Source organism: Micromys minutus, assembly GCF_963924665.1.
Source record: "Micromys minutus genome assembly, chromosome: 3".
NCBI lineage: Eukaryota > Metazoa > Chordata > Mammalia > Rodentia > Muridae > Micromys > Micromys minutus.
The window spans coordinates 3,976,234-3,998,737 of record NC_137972.1 but is presented as its reverse complement, the minus strand read 5'-3'; the positions used below and the strand labels follow the sequence as shown (position 1 = coordinate 3,998,737).

The window sequence follows — 22,504 nt, the reverse complement described above, 5'->3', positions numbered from 1 at the left end:
CCCCACTAGGGTATTTTAATGAGCTTTCTGGCTGAGAGACATAAGACTTTATTGAGATGTATCCAGATCTTAGTGCAATGCCGCTGGACAGCCAGGTGCTCTCGGGCCGTTTCAGTGGCCGATTGGAAGGATATCTGATTCCTCTCAGGCATGAGGGTTGGCCACTCTTCCACACGCTGGGAAGACTAGGAATAGCTGAGGACCCGGATGGACAGCAGCATGTGACACACTGAGTCGATGAACTGGCAGTTCGAATGCCTGACCTTTTCCATTGCCCCTGGAGAGGCGAAGTCCTTCATCATGTGGTACAAGGTGGAGTGAAACTCGGTGCCCTCCCTGAGGGTCTCGGAGAACTTGTCATTCTCCTCCTGCATCTTGAGCATCTGCGCTCTGTCACCACTGAACATGAGGAGCGCCCAGGTGTTTTGCTCCACTTCTTCCAGCAGGTGTTCCCTCGCCTGGAAAGAGAATGTGAATTCTGGGAGCGTCAGACATACACAAGGGAGGACTGCTGGGTCCCCGGATCGCCCAGCTTGCCACCGGAGTCTCACAGTGTAGACTGGGCTGGCTCAGCCTCCCCAGTACTGGGAGGAAAGGAGCAAGTCGGCAAACATAGCAAAGAGCTCTTTGTATGCCATGGTTCTGAGTTGCTTTAAACCATGCAGTATCTTGGTACCTAAGAGCAAGCACCGGATGGTACCTGGGTGCAGATGCTGCGCCCAGGTATTGCTCTGGGAGCTGAGGGAACAGCGTGCACCCTACCCAGAGACAATGGTTGCATCAGCGAGACCCAGCTCTCAAGGAGGTTGTACTCAAGTAAGGAGCAACAAGGAAAAGAAATGCGGCGACTGCTGTCTCATCAGCTGAGCCTTGGGGGTGGAGCGCTTGGTGCACACAGCGTGTATGAGGCCCTGGCTTCCCGCTCAGCTCAGAGAGAAATTCAGTCAGCCTTGAGTTTGAAAACGATGTTCTTCCTACTCATAAACAGCAATGTGTCAGAAGTTATGCCGAATGCCTGACCTCTGTAGAGGTCATGAACCACACACACACACACACACACACACACACACACACACACACACACAGTTTTCCTGTTTGCTCAGGAGTCAGCACAGACACAGGGTCATGGCATTTGGTACTATAGTGGGTAATGAGAAGCTAGAACTCAGAATTGAGAACGTTTTGAACGCTGACTTCACATCTTTAGGAGGTGAAGGAGTATGCACACTCATTTCTCGGTGTTTTCTTTTTGGATGACAAGATGGGTTCTTGGGTTTTGCATACTTTACCCGAAACACAACTTTTGTGGAATTGCAGACCATGTTCCACTTGCTCCAGCCAAACGAGAAGGCAGAGCTCAGCAGGGCCATTTGCCGGTAGGCCTTTAACTCCACATGGGGTACCTGTCCACGGGAGGATGCACACCGTCAGTCTTACAGTGTCCAACAGGCTTTCCTCTCAGTAGTGTGCCCTTTACACAGAAGGCTCCTTTCAAGATTTAAATCAGATTCTGTGGCTCTTCTCTCAAAATTGGGCAATGGTTTCTCTGTCTACACACTCCCTAAGGTGAACAGCGTCCACAAAGCTGTTGTGCGCTGACCTCTGTGAACTGACCCTATCAGCAGACATTACATCCTTCCTAGTCTAGCAGTGGGCAGAGAAGACCAGCCAGGCTGCTGCTTTCCCGGAGTGTGGCTGAAGCTGTGCTTTCCACCTAGAGGGCCCCCTTCCTGAGACCCCCTGGGGCACGCGTGCCTCACTCTCCACCTTTGGTTGCCACACTCCTTGCCATCTAGGCTCTCCCCAGCACCCTGCTCCTCAGGACCGTGTCAATTATACTTCTTTGTCTGGGAGAATGTGGCTCCCAGGGCAGGGACAGGAACAGGGCAGTAAGCAGAGTTAACACGGTCACTGAGTCACTAAAAGCTTTCTACCTATGCATTTATGTCCAGACACTTAGGACATTATTGACAGGTGTTACACAATCACTGACAGGTGAAAAGACATTGGAAAGTGGCAGATGTTCTTCAGAACTATCTTACTTAGGGTTTACTGCTGAGACCAGATACCATGACCAAGGCAAGTCTTATAATAGACCACAGTTAGTAGGGGCTGGCTTACAGGTTCAGAGGTTCAGTAAATCATTATCAAGGTAGGAGCAGGGCAGCATCCAGGCAGGCATGGTGCAGGCAGAGATGAGAGTTCTACATCCTCATCTGAAGGCTGTGGAAGACTGGCTTTCAGGCAGCCCATGCCCCACAGTGACACACCTATTCCAACATGGCCACACGTACTCCAACATGGCCACACCTCCTAATAGTGCCACTCCCTGGGCCAAGCATATACAAACCACCACAGGTACAGAGCTCTTCTGCCTACAAATATGCCTTCTGTGATCGGAGCACCTGCGTTTCCGTTTATCACCATGGGCTTTACCAAATGCTTGCACTCCAGGGTCAGGCTGGCTGCTAGAACAATCCGCAGGCCCTGTTCTCTAGGAGCCCCAGAGTCACACAGAAACTAAATCCCTGTGAGGAACACAGATTGGCACACAGCCATGGGGACTGTGCTGAAAAACCAGAAAGGACATGGTTTGTGGGCTGGCGGTCCCTGAAGAAGGGAGAAAATGAAGATGCATGGCAGCTGGGCTGCCCTCGCTGGAAGTGACAGTGCAGATGGCAGACACCTCACCGCACTGCTGAGGGAATTAGTAGATGAGAGGAACACTGCGTCTCTGGTGTTTTCCCTGATTCTGTTTAACCGCGGCAGTGTCCTAGGTTCCCGCCACATCAAGTTTAGAGAGAGAACACTCTTGCCTTATTGTTGACAACCACGTAAAAATGGGAGTATACGGCAGGGAAGATGTTCAGCCCAGCTTCTTTCAAAGCCAGAATGAAGGGTACAGGAGTCATCCATTTTCCTTTGAGATGAAATTCACGTTCCTTGCCCTTCAGTTTCACTGAAGCCAACATGCAGAGGTTTTCCTGAATTTCGAGAAGGGGAAGGAAACTATTATTCCAGGTCTTCCTACGAAGCACATTTGGAATCGTACGCTACTTATACCAAATGAGCATCTGGGATGTCTTGGGCCTGGTCTGGAAGCCCGACCACAGGAGCCATCATTCCCTAGGAAGCTCACTAATTTCCTAGGCTCCATCGGGTGCTTGGGGGCTTAAAAATGGTGTCTGGGGTCTCTCTGTTTTATAAGATGTACGAGCGTTCTGTTTGTTTTAAATTAAAACAACCACTGAGGCAACCATGACTGCACTTTTGAGAATTATTCTTAAAGCTTGCTCTAACTGCTCAGTTTTGAAGGGATACTGAGTTGGTACTTCTATCATCTCTCTGGTACTAGTTACTGGCCACTTAACCTACTATACCTAAGAGATCTCAGAATCGGGCTGGAGAGATGGCTCAGTGGTTAAGAGCACTGGCTGCTCTTCCAGAGGTCCTGAGTTCAGTTCCCAGCAACCACATGGTGGCTCACAACCATATGTAATGAGATCTGATGCCTTCTTCTGGTGTGTCTGAAGACAGCTACAGTGTACTCACATAAAATAAATTTAAAAGTCTTTTAAAAAATTATTAAAGAGATCCCATTATCTATTCAGTGCAAAAATAGAATCTTTTTTTCATGCCAAGTGCTTGAAATCTAACACATATTTCACAGTTATGGCAGTTGTCAATTTGGTCCAGCTGCATCTTATTTAAAAGCTTAATCACAGGGGCTGGAGAGATGGCTCAGTGGTTAGAGCACTGACTGCTCTTCCAGAGGTCCTCAGTTCAGTTCCCAGCAACCACATGGTGGCTCATGACCATCTATAATGGGATCTGATGCCCTCTTCTGGTGTGTCTGAAGAAAGTGACAGTGTGCTCTTATACATTAAACAATTTTTTTAAAAGAGCTTAATCATTGGAGGCAGGAAGTAAGCTATAAAACCCGCCCTGCAGACACACACTCACTACCTCATATTTGTAAATGAAAGCTCAGCAGGCGCTAGCCCTGCCTCTCAGCCTATCACCACGTACAGTGTCTCTGGCCACCGGGACAGGGTGGTTGGAAGCCTGGCCAGGCAATATCCGGTACACTCGGGAAAGTCGATGGCCTAACAGTCTGAGGGAAGGTTGTCACTGTTTTAGGGACCTTTGTGACATCTACAGTCCTGAGATGTCATCTAATAACCACAGATGCTCCATTGTTTATCTCGTTTGCTGGTTTGATTGTTTGCTTGACACAGGGTCTCACGGTGTGGCTCTGGCTAGCCAGGAACTCAGAGAGTTCTGCCTGCTCCTGCCCTGAGTGCTGGGATTGAAGATGTCTTCCACTCTGCCTGTCCTGTGGGTTTGAATCCTGATGTCTTTCTCTAGTATCCAGATGGAGTTCCTGCCCTTTCTAAACAACTGAGTTTTGCATGTCACAAAAGTCACCAGTGATTCTAAGTAACAGCAGGGTTCCGACCTCACTGTCAGTCAGCCGTAAAACATCCCTACACTGCCAAGGAAAGCCCCTTAGGCCACTAGGCAGTGAATCGTCTGTCCTGCCTTCAGCCCTCCACCAGGAATCCACTTTTCTGAGGCTTCCAAGGCTGTGCACTTTTGAGGGCCACTGGCCTCACACAGCAAGCTTCAGAGGCTAGGGTGTGGACACCATGTCCAGATGATCAAACATTCTAAGTTCCAGCTCAGACAGTCTTTCTGAGATGACCGACCCATCCCTAGTAACCTAGTAACCCCAGAAACAAGTTGGAATCTCACTTTTACACATTATTATTTTATAATATTTATTATTACTGTTTATTTTCTCAATGAACTTCACTTGGAAGCCACAGCTCCAGACACATCTTACACGCCTGCCTGCTGATGCACACTACCTGACTATGGGCTGGTGATGTCACTCACCTTGATGTGTATCTGGAGCTCAATGAAAACCGTCTTCACGGTTATAAGGACTTTGTTCATACCGAGGGGACTCAGCTCCCAAGACTGGTAAGGCATGTTGATGTGGGCATCCTGAATCAAGGTCACAGGGCCCAAAGTCTCCATGCTGAAGGTTAGGAGCCTGTCTTCTCGGTTGTAATATACGCTGCTGATACCGTCTGACCTCCAGAGCTTACCTTCACGACAGAAGATGGTGACGTTAGTTTCATATTTTTTTTCTTATGAGAGCGAGTAAGAACATCTAAGTATACATGATGTGCACAAATTGGCTGGTCTTCTGTATTAAGACTCTTGAGGAGGAGCTCCTCACCCCCACCCTGGGAGATCCCTTCCTCCAGGGTACAAACTCCACACATTCTGTATGGCACAGGGGGTCGGGGGAAGGACACCAGGCTCATTGTTTCTGTCCCTTGCTATTTCACACACCTGTCTTCAGCCCTTCTCTCCTGCCTTCCCAAGATCTTGCCGACATGTGGCTGAGCCTGAGCAGCCATTCCTCCAGGGCAATGCTTCCCTTGCCCTGTATAGAGGCTCTTTACCTGTTGCCCTGTGTACAGGCTCTTTACCTGTTGCCCTGTGTACAGGCTCTTTACCTGTTTGGTTTTTTACGTGTTGTTTTTGAGGAGGTTGTGGTGGTTGAGACAGGTTTTGTTTTTTGTTTTTTTGTTCTCTGTGTAGCCCTGGGTGTCATGGAACTCACTCTGTAGACCAGGCTGTCCTGGAACTCACACAGTTTGGCCTGCCTCTGCCTCCTGAGTGCTGAGATTAAAAGTGTCATCACCATGCCTGGCTAAAGGGCTATTTGTTTGTTTGTTTAAGATTTTAATTTCAGGAATCATTTTTACTTGTTTTTATGCATTTTTGTTTTTTTTTTTTGTTGTTGTTGTTGGGTTTTTTTTTTTTTTTGGTTTTGGTGGGTTTTCTTTGGTTGGTTGGTTTTGGGGTTTTGGGGGTTTGTTTTTTTTTTGTTTTGTTTTTGTTTTGTTTTTGTTTTTGTTTTTTTTTTTTTTTTTTTTTTTTGCCTGAATGTAAGTGTGTATGCCAACTTCATGCAATACTCAGAGTAGCCAGCAAAGGAAACCAGCTCCCATGGAATTAGAGTTACGGATGTTGTGAGGGGCTCTGTAGCTGCCCAGAACAGAAACCAGGTCCTCTGAAGAGCAGCAAGTGCTCTTAACCACTGGGCCGTCTCTTACTAATTTTCACTGCTGTTTTACAGCAGCCATAGACCATTTCTGAGCATACAGTCCTCGTTTTAGGGGACGGCCCTGATCCAGTGAGGTGCTTTATTTACCCCTGTGGACAACCCCTTAGAGTTTACTTCTAGACCCACCTCTGAGGCTATACCTGTCACACCTGTCACACTTCTCACAGGAGTGCACTTGTGTCAGTAGGCGAATGCTTTGCCCCTTACACGTCAGTAATGAGGATCCACTTCAGATGTGGGGGGGAAAAATCCAACACCTGGTGTGGCCTTTCAAGTGTAACCCAGGCACTTGAAAGGAAGAGGTCGGGGGGTACTGAGTTTGAGGTCAGCCTGGGCTGTGTGCCACAGCGAACTAAAATGTGGAAGAACAGGATACATGCAACATATAAGCAGATGCTGTGAGGGTTTGCATGTGCTCAGCCCAGGGAGTGGCACTATTAGAATGCATGGCCTTGTTGGAGGAAGTGTGTCACTGTGGGGGTGTACTTTGGGGCATTCCTCCTAGCTGCCTGATAATGCCCAGTCTGTCTGTGGAGTCCTTCAGATGACGATGTAGAATTCTCAGCTCCTCCTGCACCATGCCTGGCTGGATGCTGCCATGCTCCCATCTTGATGATAATGGACTGAACTTCTGAACATGTAGGCCAGCCCCAATTAGATGTTGTTATTTGTAAGAGTTGCCTTGGTCATGGTGTCTGTTCACAGCAGTAAACCCTGACTAAGAAAGATGCCCACCATTGGTCATTAATAAACAGAACATAAAAGCACTTTTCAGGACACTAGACAGGTGCTGGCGAAGTCAGCAAGGGTATGTGACATGGTCAGAGCTTGTAAAACAGCACAGCACTGTTGAGAAACGAGAGTCTTTCACTGTGATATTCACTTGCCACTTGGGAGCAAGCAGGGGTCAGATGACAACCGCAAGTGTTGGCCCTCAATGCCACCTTACCAGAGCCAGAATCCTCCTCAGCTGTGCAGGCTGGGCTGGCTGCCAGTGAGATTCTGAGGTTCTCTGATCCCCCTTTCCACCTCACTGTAGGATCACACAGATGCATGCTACAGTGCCTGGCTTTCCCATGGGCTCTGGAGAATCAGACCTGGTCTAGTGTTACCAGTGCTCTACCTACAACTGGTCTGCTGTGGATGATTTAGGCAAGATAAATAGTTAGATGTATCACTCTTGACAGGACTCTTCTGGGAGGGCATGATGCAGTTTGGTAGGAAAGAAGCCTGACAGACCAAGTTTGGATCTCTGAAGTCCCATGGGGTGGGAGGAGACAACTGACCCCGGTGAATTGTGATCTGACCCCCGTGAGTGCCGGGGCAAGCACGGCCCCGGCCACCAAAACAGATCAACAACAAGTGCAAACTGAACAATTCTGGGCTGGAGTTCAGTGGGCAGAGCATGTCCCCAGCGTTCCGGGATCTCCCAGCCTTTGGGGGAGAGAAGCAGGAAGATCAGAAGTTTAGGGCCGTCCTTGACCGTACCTTGAGTCTGAGGCCACTCTAAGATTTCGAGACCCTATCTCAAAACCATGAAAAAGAGAGGGAAGGAGGGGCTGGAGAGGTGGCTCAGAGATGGCTTAAGAGCACTGACTGCTCTTCCAGGGGTTCTGAGTTCAATTCCCAGCAACCACATGGTGGCTCACAACCATCTGTAATGAGACCTGATGCCCTCTTCTGTCAAGTCTGAAGACAGCTAAATAAGTCTTCAAAAAATAAAAAAATAAAAAATAAATTAAAAAAAGATGAAGAGAGGGAAGGAGAGAGGGAGGGAGGGCTGAGGGGGAGGGCTACCCACTGCAAAGCTGCAATCGTTTGCAGGACCCTCCCTTGCTGCATGAGTATCAGAGCCACTGTGGTGTGACTGTACCTTCATTGTCCCACCTGATGACCTTAGGACGCTCAAAGAACATGACACTCTTGTGGATCTCCAGTGTGACCTCTATGGGTGGAAAGACACTCTCCGGGTCAAGTTCTTCTGTGTTTTCTGGAGGATATGTAAACTTCTGCAATCCTTCTTGGCGTATCTTTTAAAGGTGACCAGAATAAGGGAAGTCAGAAGGCGGTGGCAGTGGCCACGTGCACCTGTTACTAACGAGCTTCACTTCTGTCAAAGGCCATCCACAGGACGAATGGGAAGTAACAAAACTCACAGATGAATGATTGAAGGGAAAAAACATGGACAAACTTAAAACCTCAGGCCTTCCTGTGGTCCAGGCGTCCTCCCCTCCCCTCCCCTCCCTATTATGTTCTCTTTAGCATCTACATCCTAAGCCCTAGGACAAGCCTGTGTTCAGAGACTGCCAAAGACTCTAAGACTTCAAGTTCACACCAACACTCAAGCACCTCCCACGGACCCAAAGTCATTAGGCCGAGCATTTTAATGACAGACACCCAGCCATTGAGAAGGCACGTGGATGCCACAGCGCAGCACAGGAGGGACTGGGCGAAGGTCTCGAACTGACAGCAGACTCCTGAGGTAAGGCGGGGCTCTGAACCATTGGAATCACCAGAGAGAGAAGGCACTAGGGGAAGTCCAGAAGAATATTCTCATGGGATAGACTAAAAAGAGCTCTGCAGTTAAGTGTAGTCCCCTTAGGAGCCTCAACTCTGTGTGCAGGAAAACTCTGTGGATTCAGGTGCTGAATGCAGACAGGCAAACGGAACACTGACCAGATCAAAGAATGGACTGTTGGGTGAATTCCTGGAAACTCAGCTTCTTTCCCAGGTATTGAAAATGAAAAAAAAAAATTTTTTTTAAAGTTTGGTTTCCCAGATATAAAATATTTTCACTTGGGGCTATTTGTAGCTGTGGTGCAGAGGGCCGTAGGTGGGATCAGATTATACGCTCACAATAAAAATAAAATTAAGCTACTAAAACATAAAATAAATGAGGTAGAACAGTGAATGCTTGTGATTTCAGCACTCAGAAGGCTGAGGCAGGAGGATTACCCCCCACCACCCCCACCCACCCCACCTCCCACCCCCACCCCCCCACCCCCCACCCCCGCTGATAAGTGCACTAGTGCACTGCAGGGGTGCCTGATCACTTTCCTTCAGAAGCTTCAGGGACTAAGGGGGCCTTGGGTTCTCAGCCAACGTGGCCTACCAAAGTGAAAACGGTTACCACATAGCCATTTAATAGGAAAAAAAAAATTCCCAAGCTTTGATGGAGAATGGCAACATTAAGGACCGGCTGACATGTTGGGGCATTGATATTATAGGTTTACAAGCACATTCCTGGGTAAGAAGTCCTCCCAAGATAGAATTAGTGTGCATTAGATGCCGAGGTCATGGGAAATGAGGTAAAGTGAGGCCATTTCACCAGTAATGGATCCCAAGGGGTGACCTACCTCCACTAGCACCCAGCCCTTCACTGGTTTGCACTGAGGGGGCAGCTCCAGGATATCCAGGTGGTATACGCCGCCCAGGGGGGAGTAATGGCACATGTCCACCTGGTGGGGCTCCAAGGCTTCTGGCATTTCCACCACATTCTCTACCAGGCGCAGCTGTGCTAAAAGGAACCACGGTGCAGTTTCAGAACAGGTAGCAACCTTGTTGCACCAGGGAGGGATATCAGAGCAACACCAACGCTGCTCAAGGTTTGTCTTTAGTTACTAAAGTTTGTACAAGGTTCTCAAAGTGTCTCACTAGCCAGCCTTGCTCTGTAACACACACTAGCTTTGTAGGAGACTATTCGTAATAAGCATGTGTTACTGGTAAAACTATATTCCATAAAAGGCCAACAGTTGTTTGTTTGATTACTAAGTCCTTAAAACTGAACATCATCAGATGAAAGATCCAAAGAGGGTGGGTGGGAAGCTGGAGGTAGAAAAGTAGATTCGGGGTTCTGTATCATATGAAAGTTGGTTATTACAACAAAAATAGGCCCAGCTCAGGGAAGTGACAGAGTGAGAATTCTGTGTGAATTGTACAATCTAGTGACAAATGCGCAGACATAAGTGGCAGCTGCAGTCACCATGGCAGGGACCATGCTCGCCTCCACCAACAAGACGAAACCAGCCACTTAAAAACATTACCCTGAGCCGTGGTCAGACTTCATTCAGATACGCAGACTGACAGGTGGGCTGGGCACCTCCAGCCCCAGGGTCATAGGAGCTGGAGACCAGCTTGGATCACAGAGTGAGTGCTAGGCTAACCAGGACTGGGTCATGTAGCCCTGCCCCTCCCCACAGGAGCTGACCAATATATCCTGTCCACCTTTCACTAGTCAGTACTGTGCTGTTTGGACAGGAATGAGTGGGTAAGTGCAGGGGGCAGGCAGGGGGCAGGCAGGGGGCAGGCAGGGGGCAGGCAGGGGGCAGGCAGGGGGCAGGCAGGGGGCAGGCAGGGATTGTTAGTTTACAGCCAGTCTGCTCCCATGCAAGAGGCACAGCAGGGCTCTTTGAATTTAACTTCTGGAGACTGGGTACTGAAAGTTAACAAAAACAAGCAATGGATGGATGGAGGGATGAATGGATGGATGAGTGGATGGGTGGGTGGGAGGGGAAGGAGGAACAGATGGATGGATGGGTGGGCAGGTGGGTGTATAGACAGACAAACATAAAAAAATCAAGTTAGGCAACTACTGGTCTCTTGTTGGTGCATGTTTAATAAACTAGACTCTTTAATTTTTAAACGTATTTAATTTATAACTTATTGGCCTAAAAAGAAGCCAGAAATACTAGTGTGTTTAAATTTAGTCGGTGAAGCCATCTCTGGCTTGGGGCTCACGGTGAAGGGAATTGTGGTGTTTGTGACAAAAGCCCCACAACCTGCTCTAACGCCCTAGATCTAGAAAGAGAAGCTTGCCTGGTGTAAGCTATAGAACATTCCAAGGAGGGGGGAAGGGTGCAGCCGGAAGATGCCTAGAAAGCACAGGGCCTTGAGTTTGATCCCTGCACCACAGTACAGCCAGGGGCATGCTTGTGATCCCAGCACTTGGGGAGGTAGAGCCAGGTGGATCAGAAGCTCGAGGTCATCTTCAGCTACATAGAGTTTGAGTCCAGCCTGGGCTACTTGAGGCAGAGTATACAGATGACTGAATAAAAGGGTGCGAAGATTTAAGTATGGCAAATATGCTTAGAGTCACAGAACAGGTTCTGACATCAATGAAGAGGAGCAGTGAGAGTTAGGAGGACGGACACCTGTCCAGTGACACCTGCCACCTGTCCAGTGACACCTGCCACCTGTCCAGTGACACCTGCCACCTGTCCAGTGACACCTGCCAGGCTGAGACTGTGGCGGGTTCACGCACGTGTGCGTCCAAGTGTGTGCTCATGAGTGTTCATTGCAACAGTGAGAACAGAGAAGAAATCAGATATGATCTCACTAGCAACAGGGGGTTCCCTTGTTTGGGTAGAATTTTGAAACTGCGTTAATTGGTGAAGCAGGTTACCAATGTGTTCTGGGATCATTTGTCTAGGACATATATTTTCCCTAAGTACATAACTTAATATTGAGTAGAAAAATATGATTATTGATAGAAGAGTTTTTTTTAATCTGATGTGCTGCCACAGTTTTATTAAAACAAAAAGATGCCTAGGGAGACAACAGGACCATTAACGTTGCTTATCTTGGGAGAGAGAGAGTGAAGATCACGTTTCTTCCTACGGTGGCCTTGCCTCACTTTCCTGGGAAGGAGACCTCCATTGCACCCCGAGGGTGGGGACAAAGGGGACAAAATACCTGCTGAGACTGCGCTACTCAGCAATTTCATCTCCACTTCCAACTGGTTGGCTTGGGAATCTTCCTCCGCAGAGTTGGAAATCTGCAATAGAAGAACGGAGGGCCGTGAGCTTCCGCATCCTCGGAATGATTCTCCATCTCTAAGTGCAGGGGGATGTTGGTCAGTAAAATGCCGAGGCCAGGGTGAGGCCCTTTCTCAAAAACCAAACCAAAAGAATAGCAAAAGCAGCAGTGGTGGCGGCATGTTTAAGCGCTTAGCCTAGTTGCTGTCACTTCAGGCACAGTCTCTAGGCTGTTGGCTTTGATCTGTGCATGTTTTACCTCTTAGTCACCACATGAGATCTCTCCAGTGCACATGCCCGTGTATTTCCAGAACAGAGCAGGCTGCCCTCCCTCCGAGACTGCTCAGTAGAGACAGGACAGCAGACTGGGGAGGTGGTCCACCTGGCCAAGTGCCTGCCTAGCCTCCGGGAGGACGGAGTTCAACCCCCAGCACTGTGTAAAATGGGGTGATGATTTATGTCTGCAATCCCAGCCCTCCATGGTGGAGGCAGGAGGATCAAAAGTCCAAGGCCACCCTCAGGTACACAGCCATTTGAGGCCAGCCTGGGTTACATCAGATCCTGTGTCAAAACCTCTGAATCCACACAAACAGCAAAGCAAACAAACAAAACCCCCAACACCATTCAGTGGCAGGACGCTGAGGTCACACTGAGGTCACATACATGGAGACTTAGGTTCATTCTCTAGGACCAAACAGGCAACCAAAGAAGAGCAACATCAGGTGAGTTTCTTATAGCAGATTTCACCTTAGAGTTAGACAGTGTGTGTGAGTGTGTGAGTGTGTGTGTGTGTGCGCGCACGTGCGTGCTTGCATGTATGTGTAGTGTGTGCATGTTTGTGTATGCATGCCTCTGTGTGTGTGCATGCGTGTGCATATAGAATTTAACTCTACTCTCATTCAAGCTTGCTCAATTTTTCTTTCTGAAGGACTGGGGACTTAACCCGGGCTTCATACATGCCCACTAAGTCTCTGTCCACTGAGCTACATGGCCAAGCCAGTTCAGTACCTTAATGAGACACTTTGTGACTTGAACTTTCAAAGGCCCATGTCCATCTATCTGCTTGTTTCTTGGGGTAATAAAATATTTTTGAAACTACTGTTTTACATGTACTACTTTGAATAATTTCTCATAATTATGCCATACACAAATTAGGCCTTTCTAAATATGTTATTCTATAAGCAATTTAGAATATTTACAATATTGTTTAAATATTAAATATTAAAAAATATTTACAATAATTTTAAAGCCATTCAAATCAATTAAGAGATGGTATTAAGAGCCCTCTAGTGGCCAACTTCTTAATACGGTCATAATTAATCTATAATTAATAGATTAAATATGTCATTTAATCTAAGAGAATTAATTTTCAATTTACTTTAATCTTCATCCTCAACTTGACTAGATCCCACCCTGAATATAGACTTGCGATTCTGTGAGATGACGTCGCAACCTAAACAGAAAAAGAGAGCTGAACACGGACATTCATCTCTCCCTGCTGCTTGGCTGCGGAAGCCCCGTGTATTGCTACCTCGCGCTCCTGCTGCTCCCATGATGCGCTGTATCCCATCATCCCATGAGCCAAAAGTTCCCTTACTTCCTCAGATTGCTTCGGTCTGCAATTTTGTCACAGCGGCGAGGAATGAAAGTAACACAGAAAATGCAGTATTGAGGAGCGGGGCTGTCGCCGCGAGCAAGCTGGCAGTGTGTTCATAGCTCTGGAACTGGTTTAGGAGTGTGGAACAGCCTGCAGCCGTAGGCCACAGACACCCTAGAATTCTGGAAGCAGAGCCCAGTGGTCGTCCTGGTGGGGGTTTGGGAGAAGAGAATACGGGGACATCAGTAGAGACTGGATGGCTTTTCAGACAGGGCGCAGCGCGAGGCTTCAGAGGAGGAGGAGGAGTCCTGGGAACGAGGCTAGAAGCTGATTACGTCACATCCGGGTGCGTGATCTGGCTTCAGTCTTCCCGTTACTTAAAAGTCTGAATGAGGCTGGATCCAAAAACACTGAACTACATTATCCCAGAGAAGACATTATAAAACAGAATTATAAACCAACACAGCCAGGTTGGTTGTGGCCCCTGCTCACGGCGCTTAGATTCACGGTGAGGGAGTAGAGGGTTATAAAATCGTCCAGTCCGGCGAGAAAAGGGCTGAGTCTAAAGCTGTAGACGAGGAAGGTGGTGACGTAGCAGCTCTGTGCCCAAGATCTCATAGACATTAATGGAAAACTGGGATAGGGCGAGCGGACCAGAGAGCGAGACCCCGCCCACCGAAGGCTCTAACTGAGATCCTGCCCCGGCTCTTCTGCTTCTGTGGACCTTCTACGCATGCTCTCCTCCCTGTGTCAAGTGCTAGGGCTGGAGGTATGACAGTGACAGCCCGCATGCCTAACGTGTAGAGACGGGGCCTCCTGGAAACGCCCCTTTCTCGCCTTCCCAAGTCCTCCGCGTAAAGTGCTACAAGCACCGACCGAACAGAGCCGAGAGACACACACTAAAAACCAGGGCGCAGGCAAGGAAGGGGCTTCTAAATAGTTTCTGTTTGCTCGGGAAAAATCTGGAGAACACCTCCAGGGACCTGTGAATGCTTACTGCAGAGAGCAAACTAGGAACTTTTTAGAATATGTCAACCCGGGCCATATGAATCAGGTCAGCCACCCTGGCCCTTGAAAGGCTAAGACAGGACTGCTGTAAGTTTCAGACCAGCTTGGGACAGATGTGGACAGATGACAGACAGGCAGGCAGACAGACAGGGTACCTACCTTTTGCATGACGTTGTACTCTGACGCCTCATATTTGGTCTCCTCCTCTTGGGAGAAGCTGAGCTCTCTTTTTTGTTCAGTCTTGGAATGTTCATCTTCATTAGCAACTTTTTCTTCAGTAAAGATTTTCTCCTCATTGACAGCTTTTTCTGTGCTTTCCTCTTCCTTCAGATGCTCCACTTCCACGGGGCTGTGGTTTTGCTTATTGACGGCGGTGGGGAACCAGGGCGTGATGTGGTCGTAGCGTGTGTGTAGAAGCCGCAGGGCGACGTTGCTTGTCGCTAGTATCCTGGGGATTTCAAATCCAATATGTGTCTCTGAGAATCTCACGGTTCGGTACCTGCCAGAAATCAAGTGGTAGGAGCCAAGAGGGTGAGAGAGGGGGACAGCCTGGGCTCACGCTGCACCTGAGCAGTCTTCTTTAATGCCCTCCTTTTGTGTCCTGAGGCATTGGGACCCAGTGCTCCTCCAGGTACTCTTGGGTTCCACCCTACACTTCCGCCTCTCCCGAGGAGCCTCTCCCAGCTTCCTTCTCTTTCTCAGTCTGTACATCTGACTGGTTGTAGTTTCATCTGCTGCTTACTTTACTACGGGTTCAGTGGGAACTTTGGGCTTTTTTCCTGACAAAACATAGGCAGAGGAGGCCTCCCCGAACAAACTCTTAGAGGAGGACCGCTCCGTGTGTGTGAATGTATCTCATGATCAGAGGAATCTATGTCACTGAAACTACTGATTTGTCCCTGACGACTCTCCAAATACAACCCACGCCAGCCTTTTCTCGGTGCCTGCCATGTCCTGGTATGTCATCTAGACAACAGCCAGCCTACCACAGAATCAATGCGATCCTCTCCTGTCTTTATCAGAACAAAGCCTAACCTGCTGGTCCCTGCGGTGGGAGAGCATGCCAGCTTCCTCTCTTCAGATGAATGTCTTCCCTGATTCTGGGCGGGCCATTATTGACAGCAAAGAGGCTGACACATTGTCTTGAAGTCAAAAGGAACCACACTTTGTAGAAAATAGTTTGGTAAATATTTTCTTCCCTCCTTTCATGTCACAGACCTGGAACCCCAGACCCCAGGGAGGCTGAAGCGGAGGACGCGGCCTCTCAAGGCCAGCTGTAGTATGGCTGAGAGTGGAGAGAGGCCTCCTGGCTCTTTCTTAAGGTTTGTTTTTACACACTGTTTTTTCTACGTGTGCACATGTGCATCAGGCGTGTGAGCATCGAGGGAAGGTGTGGCATTGGTTCACTGTGCACGCCTGCTCTAGACACTGGGATACAGTGCCCCCTGTAGGAACTGCTGTTTAAGCTTCAAGCCAACCCACTCAATGCCCCTAGCCTGGGCATCTACAAGGAAGTGGTAAGGAGACGGGTACCTTGGATTCTTTTTGAGGTTTGCCCACACGTACAGGGTAACATTCTCATCTTTGAGGATTTTCTCCATATTCCCGGTGTCCAGATCTGCTAAGGTGCTAGCTTGCTGTAAGAGAAAACGCAGAAGAACCTCACAAGGTCTCGCGGCTTAGGAAAGGCACACAATCCCTGTTATACTGGATTCCTTGTATTATTAAAATGATAATCTGGGGAAAAAAAATACTTCAGAGGCCAAGAAGATGGCTCACTGGTTAAAGTGACTACCATGTGTGAGCACTACAGTTTGGGTCTCCCAAACCTCTGTCAATATCTGGTGGCTTCCTGCAAGAGCAACCTAATAAGGCAGGGACAAGAATTCCTGGAGGAAGCTGGCTGACTATTACAGCCCTGTCTCGAGTTCTAGTTCAGCTGAGTGACTCTGCCTCAGCAGTCAAGGTGGAAACAAGGAAGTTCCTGACGTCAACCCCGGGCCTCATGAGCACAGGTCCCCAGGTGTGCAAATGCACACTTACACAGGAGACAGTAAAAGGTCAGACGCAGTGAGGTGACCCAGCTAGCTCTTCCCTTCTCTGTGCTCCAGACCCGAAGTCGGCCATTTCCCCGTCTTCATCCTCTATGTCCTCGAATCCCTTCCATTTTGTGTGGCGCTGAGCACGCTAGCAAGTGCTCTACACAGTGATGCTTCCCCAGTCCCCTGGGTCCCCTGATGCAGTAAGGACTGGCTCGTACCAATATCTCTACCTCGACCGCAACACAATGCATAAAATAAAATGAAAAGTACCATACTCTAGCTACTGGCAGACCTGCACACTTCCCGCACACTTCCTTATGTGGTCACTCCTACAGTGCACGCAGCAGCCGCAGGAAGGCAACGTGCCTGTCACAGCAAGAGTGAGCTCAGCATTCTGCTGCACTGTTCACACTTAGACTATATCCCAGCATGGCTGCCCAAGAATGGTCCTCAGCTGAAAGAACCCAGACAAAATTGCTGCATGCGATGCATGCCTGTAGGCTGTGTTCTGAGGAGTCTTCAGAAATGCAACAGGATTAGAGCTCATGAAACACATTCACGAGAGAATCAGACCATGGGCCAGACATTAGGACTTTGACCTTAGGAGTTTTATGATGCATTCAGGCTGACAGTTATTTGGATCTTTTTTTATTACTGGTAAGATTTGGGGGGAGGATAAAATGTGTAACACACGAACTTCTGAATGGTGCAAGGAAAGATGAAACATTTAAATTTTTGATTTTTATGTATAAATTTTAACAAAGTTATAGAGCCCATATGGGAACTCTTAAGTCTCATATTTTCAAAATAAAAATATTATTTTCAAAATAAAAACTGGAGAAAGTAGGATGTTAGCAATTGCAATCTTTACCGCTTTACCTACAGCAGCCATCTCATATTGGTTTGTAAAGGTTTTTTGTTTTTTCATAATGAATCTAGTAAACTTTGGCAAATATGAGGAAAAATGAGCTTTTGGCTGGTAACGTTTTGCTTCTTTAGAAAATAAAATATAAAGTTGTTAAGTCACCTAAGTCCGGGTCTTTCATTACATTGACTTGTCCTGAATACTGTGGGATTTTTAGAGACCTGAGTGGATCATGACATACGTTAAGACTGCTAAAGGCGGCCTGTTAAAGTTAGTGCGGTAAGAGAGATAACCACCCGTACTCGAAGTAGTAGTTCCGTGGCCACGTTCACCTTCAGACTGAGGAGCTCCTGCAGGCGCAGGATTGACCCTTGATGCTGCTGGACAGTCCTGTTGTCCAGGTCACATGACGGAGTTTCCAGTAAAATTAACTTCATCTTTTCAATCAACTGAAATGTAAAGAATCCCACCTCATTCACCTGGCAAGAGTCAAAGGGACGTGGAAAGGGACGGCCTACCATGTCACATTGAGGAAAGACGCCCTGTCCTGTCTTCTGTGACTTAAGATCACAGAGAAAGAAGCCATTGTCCCAAAGAATCCCCTGCATGAGTCCAACCCACAGGCACAGACGTCTCAGTGGCCAGCTCGGGGAGGTACCACTGCTGGACCAGCTGAGACCAGCTGATGCTTGTTGGCTGCTCTGCTACTGCTGAACAAGACTGGAGGTCCCTGCATGCTGGGACAAAAGAAACTGGCTTTATCTTCCATACAGATCCAATGTGGTTGTGTTCGAGTGTAAGGTAGTGCAGTGACTCTCTGGAGGACAGGAGGGCACCTGAGCACACAGGTGATGGAGGTGCCGGCTGTGCTCCTCAGCCCTGGGGGTGACCTCATCCTGCCTCCATCATGACGTCTCCTTAAAACCCTTTCAAGGATGGGGTTCGGAGAACCTTCTAGTTGGTGAACACATCACGCTGCTAAGCGTGCAGAACACCCAGAGAACTCAGGAAACCTTGTCAACCTTCCCCGCATCCTGTGCCCTGTGTACTTCTTCATCCGACTGTTTACAGCAAGCATGAGTACCAGCCACTGTAAGAGTATCTCATCCATGGAGAGTTTGGGGAACCCTACTTAGAATTGGTTGCTCGGAGGTACAGGCAACCCGGGGATGCTTGGAAGGCATGCAGAGACATGTGGGATTGAACCCTTAAAACACAGAGACTGTGCTGACTCTAGGTAGCTAATGTCAGTATTAAATTGTAGATACCTAGTTGATGTCCAGAGGAGGAAAATTAGTGTGTGTGGCCAGGGGAAACCTATATATTTGGTGTGTGGGGGTATTTCCACACACATTAGTGTGTTTGGGGTTCCAACACATTAGGGGTAGGTATGGGTTCCATATTTTTTTCATATACACTAGGTGTATGTGTGGGTATCGTTAATGTTGTAAATCTATATCCTTTCTTTGAATTTGTTGGACTTTGTGAATTAAGAGGATTCCTATCTTTCAGTTCTGGGGGATTATCAACACTGCTGCTTCAAACTGCTCCCTCACTGTACTGGTTCAGTTATCCCCACCCACATCCCCGCTGGCCCTTGCTGTCACCCCACCCACATCCCCGCTGGCCCTTGCTGTCACAGTGGCTGCTCTTTCATCTCTCCCTCCCTTGTGCTGCTGTGTGATCACATTTGTTTCAATTCTTCAAACTTCCAATTTGCTTGTGATTAAGAAATCTCAGTGGATGTGTACAAGCTAAAAATGACACGACCACATCTCTGTCCTCCGCAGAGTGTGTCTGGTCCAGCCACTCGATGCATTTTGTTCTCACTGTGGCCGTGCTCTGTGCATGCACAGAGTGTGGGTCACTAACAGTCGCCGACGGTAGAGTGACTGCCCACAGTGCCAGTGGCTCCCAGACTACCTATGGCCTAAAGTATTTCACATATTTTTAATGAGATGATTCACTCGTTTTCCGCAGCATGTTTTTTCTTAGATGCGTCTGTCCACCTTATTTGCACATACGGAAGTTAGGATAGTGTGGCCGTTTTAACCTTCATTACAAAGGGAAATCTGAACAGTGACAGGCATGAAATTGTCACAGGGAGGCTAAAAAGGTAATGAAAAGGAAGAGGAGAGCGGGAGAGGAGGAGGAGAAGTTTTAAGACTGGGGGAATCCCACCATTCCCTTAGGAACACACTCTAATAAAGCCATTTCCCAATTCCTAAAAGTTCCAGCACTCACCAGACAGCAGCGTGGAGCCTTCGAGGAACACTTAAAACCCACACCATAGCAACAGAAGTCAGCTGGGAAAACAAGTTTCCGCTGAACCTCGGAGCCACGTACACACACACAATCTACCTCCCGGAGATGGAGCAGGGAATGCTGAGTGTCCGCGCTCTGCGCTGTGCGGCGGAGCACTGGGTGTGGAGTCGGCGGCCGCGGTACTCACAGACAGCACCAGTTTACTCTTCTCCATCACTTGCTCAAAGGTCTCGTTCTCCTCCTCCTCCCACAAGCTAATGAACGTGTTCATTTCCTGGGCGACCCAAGGGTCGGGGCTCCCATCACACTGCGTGTAGTGCTTCCACTGGGGATACAAATGCGTGAGGGTCACACTCATAAAAACACAACCAAAGAAGAAAGCAGTGTTTAAAAGTTGTGGTTCTTACTGGGGGAAGGGAACATGTGTACTCCACTGCGTGCACCTGCAGGAGCCAGTTCCCTCCTTCTACCTTGTAGGTCCTGGGGACTGAACTCAGGTCATCAGGCTTGGCGGCAAGCACCTTTATCCATTGAGCCATCTTGCCAGCCCCTACATTGTTTGGTTTGGTTTGGTTTGAAATCTGACATCTCAACACAATTACCACAACCAATAATGACATGAACTATATGGCCAAAGAAACCAACTCAATAATTGACCTCTCCACCTCCTCCCACACACGACCCCCCCTTCAAAATCAAGTCTAACTCTGTAGTCCTAGATGGCCTGGAACTCCCCGTGTAGACCACGCTGGCCTTGAACTCCCCCTAAATGCTGTGATTAAAGGTGTGCACCACATATCAAGTCCATTAAGGTCCTTTTTATCTAAGTAACTTCCAATCTCCACTACTCACTGGGGCACAAACTGTGCATGCTTTTGTGCGCTTGTTCGGTGGTTGTGTGAGCAGTTTGTGTTCTGTCTGATCACGTGCTCACAGGATCAAGGCTTGTGCTTTCTCCTTTTCCAGTTCTGATTGACAGCTGACACCGGCATTTCCAGAGTCCTCTCACCACGTCGTCCACGCAGGTTTTGCACATCATCCCTCTGTGCTTATTTTAAACTCCAGCATTGTGTCCTGTTTAATGCTGAGTTTCCCACCGCCCTTCTCAGTTACCTTGTCTCCAGAGTTACGGTTTCTGATTAAACTAAATGGCTTGACATAGTCTTATATAGTTCACTAAAGTGTGTGTGTGTGTGTGTGTGTGCGTGTGTGTGTGTACTGTGTCTCTATCCACATACAATGGCCAGGAGCAGGCATTAGAATCGTTATTTCTCTGCCTTTCTTTTGAGGCAGGGTCTCTCTCTGAACCTATTGCTCACACTGTGTAGGACCAGCTGGAGAGCTGTAAACTCCAATGATCCCTGAGCTCTGTCTCCTCTCTCAGCCGGGATGCCACGCGTTTGCAGAGGATGCTGTCCTTGTAGAATCCTAGCTTTGGTACTTACGGTCACAGTGCAAGTGTCCTGAGCACTGAGCCGTCCTCCAGGCCCTGCACCCACATATTTTAATTCAGGGTCATTTTCTCAGAAAACTGGCACTTCAGAGCAATGGCAGACTGCTTCCAAAAGTGAAGCGTGTGGAGTTTTTGGTCTCTGGTAAGTGTCAAAGTGGCACTTATTTGCATGGTGATCTGGTGAGTACATGACACTTACTTATAGACACTTGTACACAAACATCAAAATAAACCTCCAAGAGGCATCTTTGCAGCACCAATGCCTTCTGCCTGCTGCGTGTGGTACCGTGAGGGAGCACTCCGCCCACTGTCAAAGCCAGAGTCTGTCGTCTTCAACCTCATTAGCATCTTTGGTAAGGCATTCCAACTGTCTGCCCTTCATCTTTATCAGAAGAACAAAGCAGACAGGGCCAGGACCACTGTATTATAAATAAACTGGTAACTATGCGCCTCTGCCAGAGGGAATGTCCAGATATGCCCCCCATGAGACGATTCCAAATAGCACTCTCGTTGCTGTGGGAACCCCAGTCGTCCTGCATGGAAAGCTCACAGAGCAGCACTCAGGGAGACTCTTCTACCTCATCATCTTCCCCTTGTACAAGCAGGTGGTCACCAGGCCATAGAGACGAGTCACCCACAGCACTGACCTCTCACCTCATTACACATCACACTGTCTCCACACGGGATTACTAAAGGTACGATGGGAAGTTTTACCTAGGTCTTCTGATTGCTTAGTTTATTCATTAACATTAGGCCTATTGCTGAGGGAGTGCAGGAGAGAAAATCAGTGGTGTATTTACAGAAAGCAACTCTGCTGTACAAAACCTCTGAGAATGAAGTAAGAAAACACTGGAGCCAAGCATAGAGGAGGGCCAGGACTTGAGAGGCTGAGGCAGGGGCATCACACATTGGAACAGAGACAGACAGACAGCATACACACACATTCACACATACACACACACACACACACAAACAGGGGAGGGGAAGGAATGAATGGGTTTGACCATATCTATCTTGATATAACCATCTCTCTTCACCACCCACCTATCCACCTATCAGTCTACCTATCCATCTACCCATCCACCCACCCACCACCCATCCTCCCACTCACCCATCCACCCACCCATCTACCCACCCATCTATCCATCCATTCACCCACCTACCCACCCATCCACCCACCCATCCATCTACCCACCTACCCACCCATCCACCCACCTACCCACCCATCCACCCACCCATCTACCCATCCATCCACCCACCTACCCACCCATCCACCCACCCATCCATCCACCCACCCACCCATCCATCCACCCACCCACCCATCCATCCACCCACCCATCCATCCACCCACCCACCCATCCATCCACCCACCTACC

At 48.4% G+C, this 22,504-nt stretch overlaps 1 protein-coding gene across 1 annotated transcript; it reads right to left on the bottom strand.

Moving 5' to 3' along the window:
- Window positions 1–166: 166 nt before the first annotated feature.
- On the bottom strand, window positions 167–19,961 carry DNAI7 (dynein axonemal intermediate chain 7). The gene is made up of 11 exons (XM_080914054.1): window positions 19,863–19,961; window positions 17,713–17,859; window positions 16,037–16,140; window positions 14,663–15,002; window positions 11,837–11,918; window positions 9,502–9,662; window positions 8,019–8,175; window positions 4,900–5,114; window positions 2,817–2,984; window positions 1,290–1,403; window positions 167–458 (listed from the first exon to the last, which is right to left on the bottom strand). The coding sequence occupies exons 1-11, from the start codon at window positions 19,944–19,946 to the stop codon at window positions 186–188; spliced, it is 1,845 nt and encodes a 614-aa protein (XP_080770180.1). The 5' UTR covers window positions 19,947–19,961; the 3' UTR covers window positions 167–185.
- Between the last annotated feature and the right edge of the window lie 2,543 nt (window positions 19,962–22,504).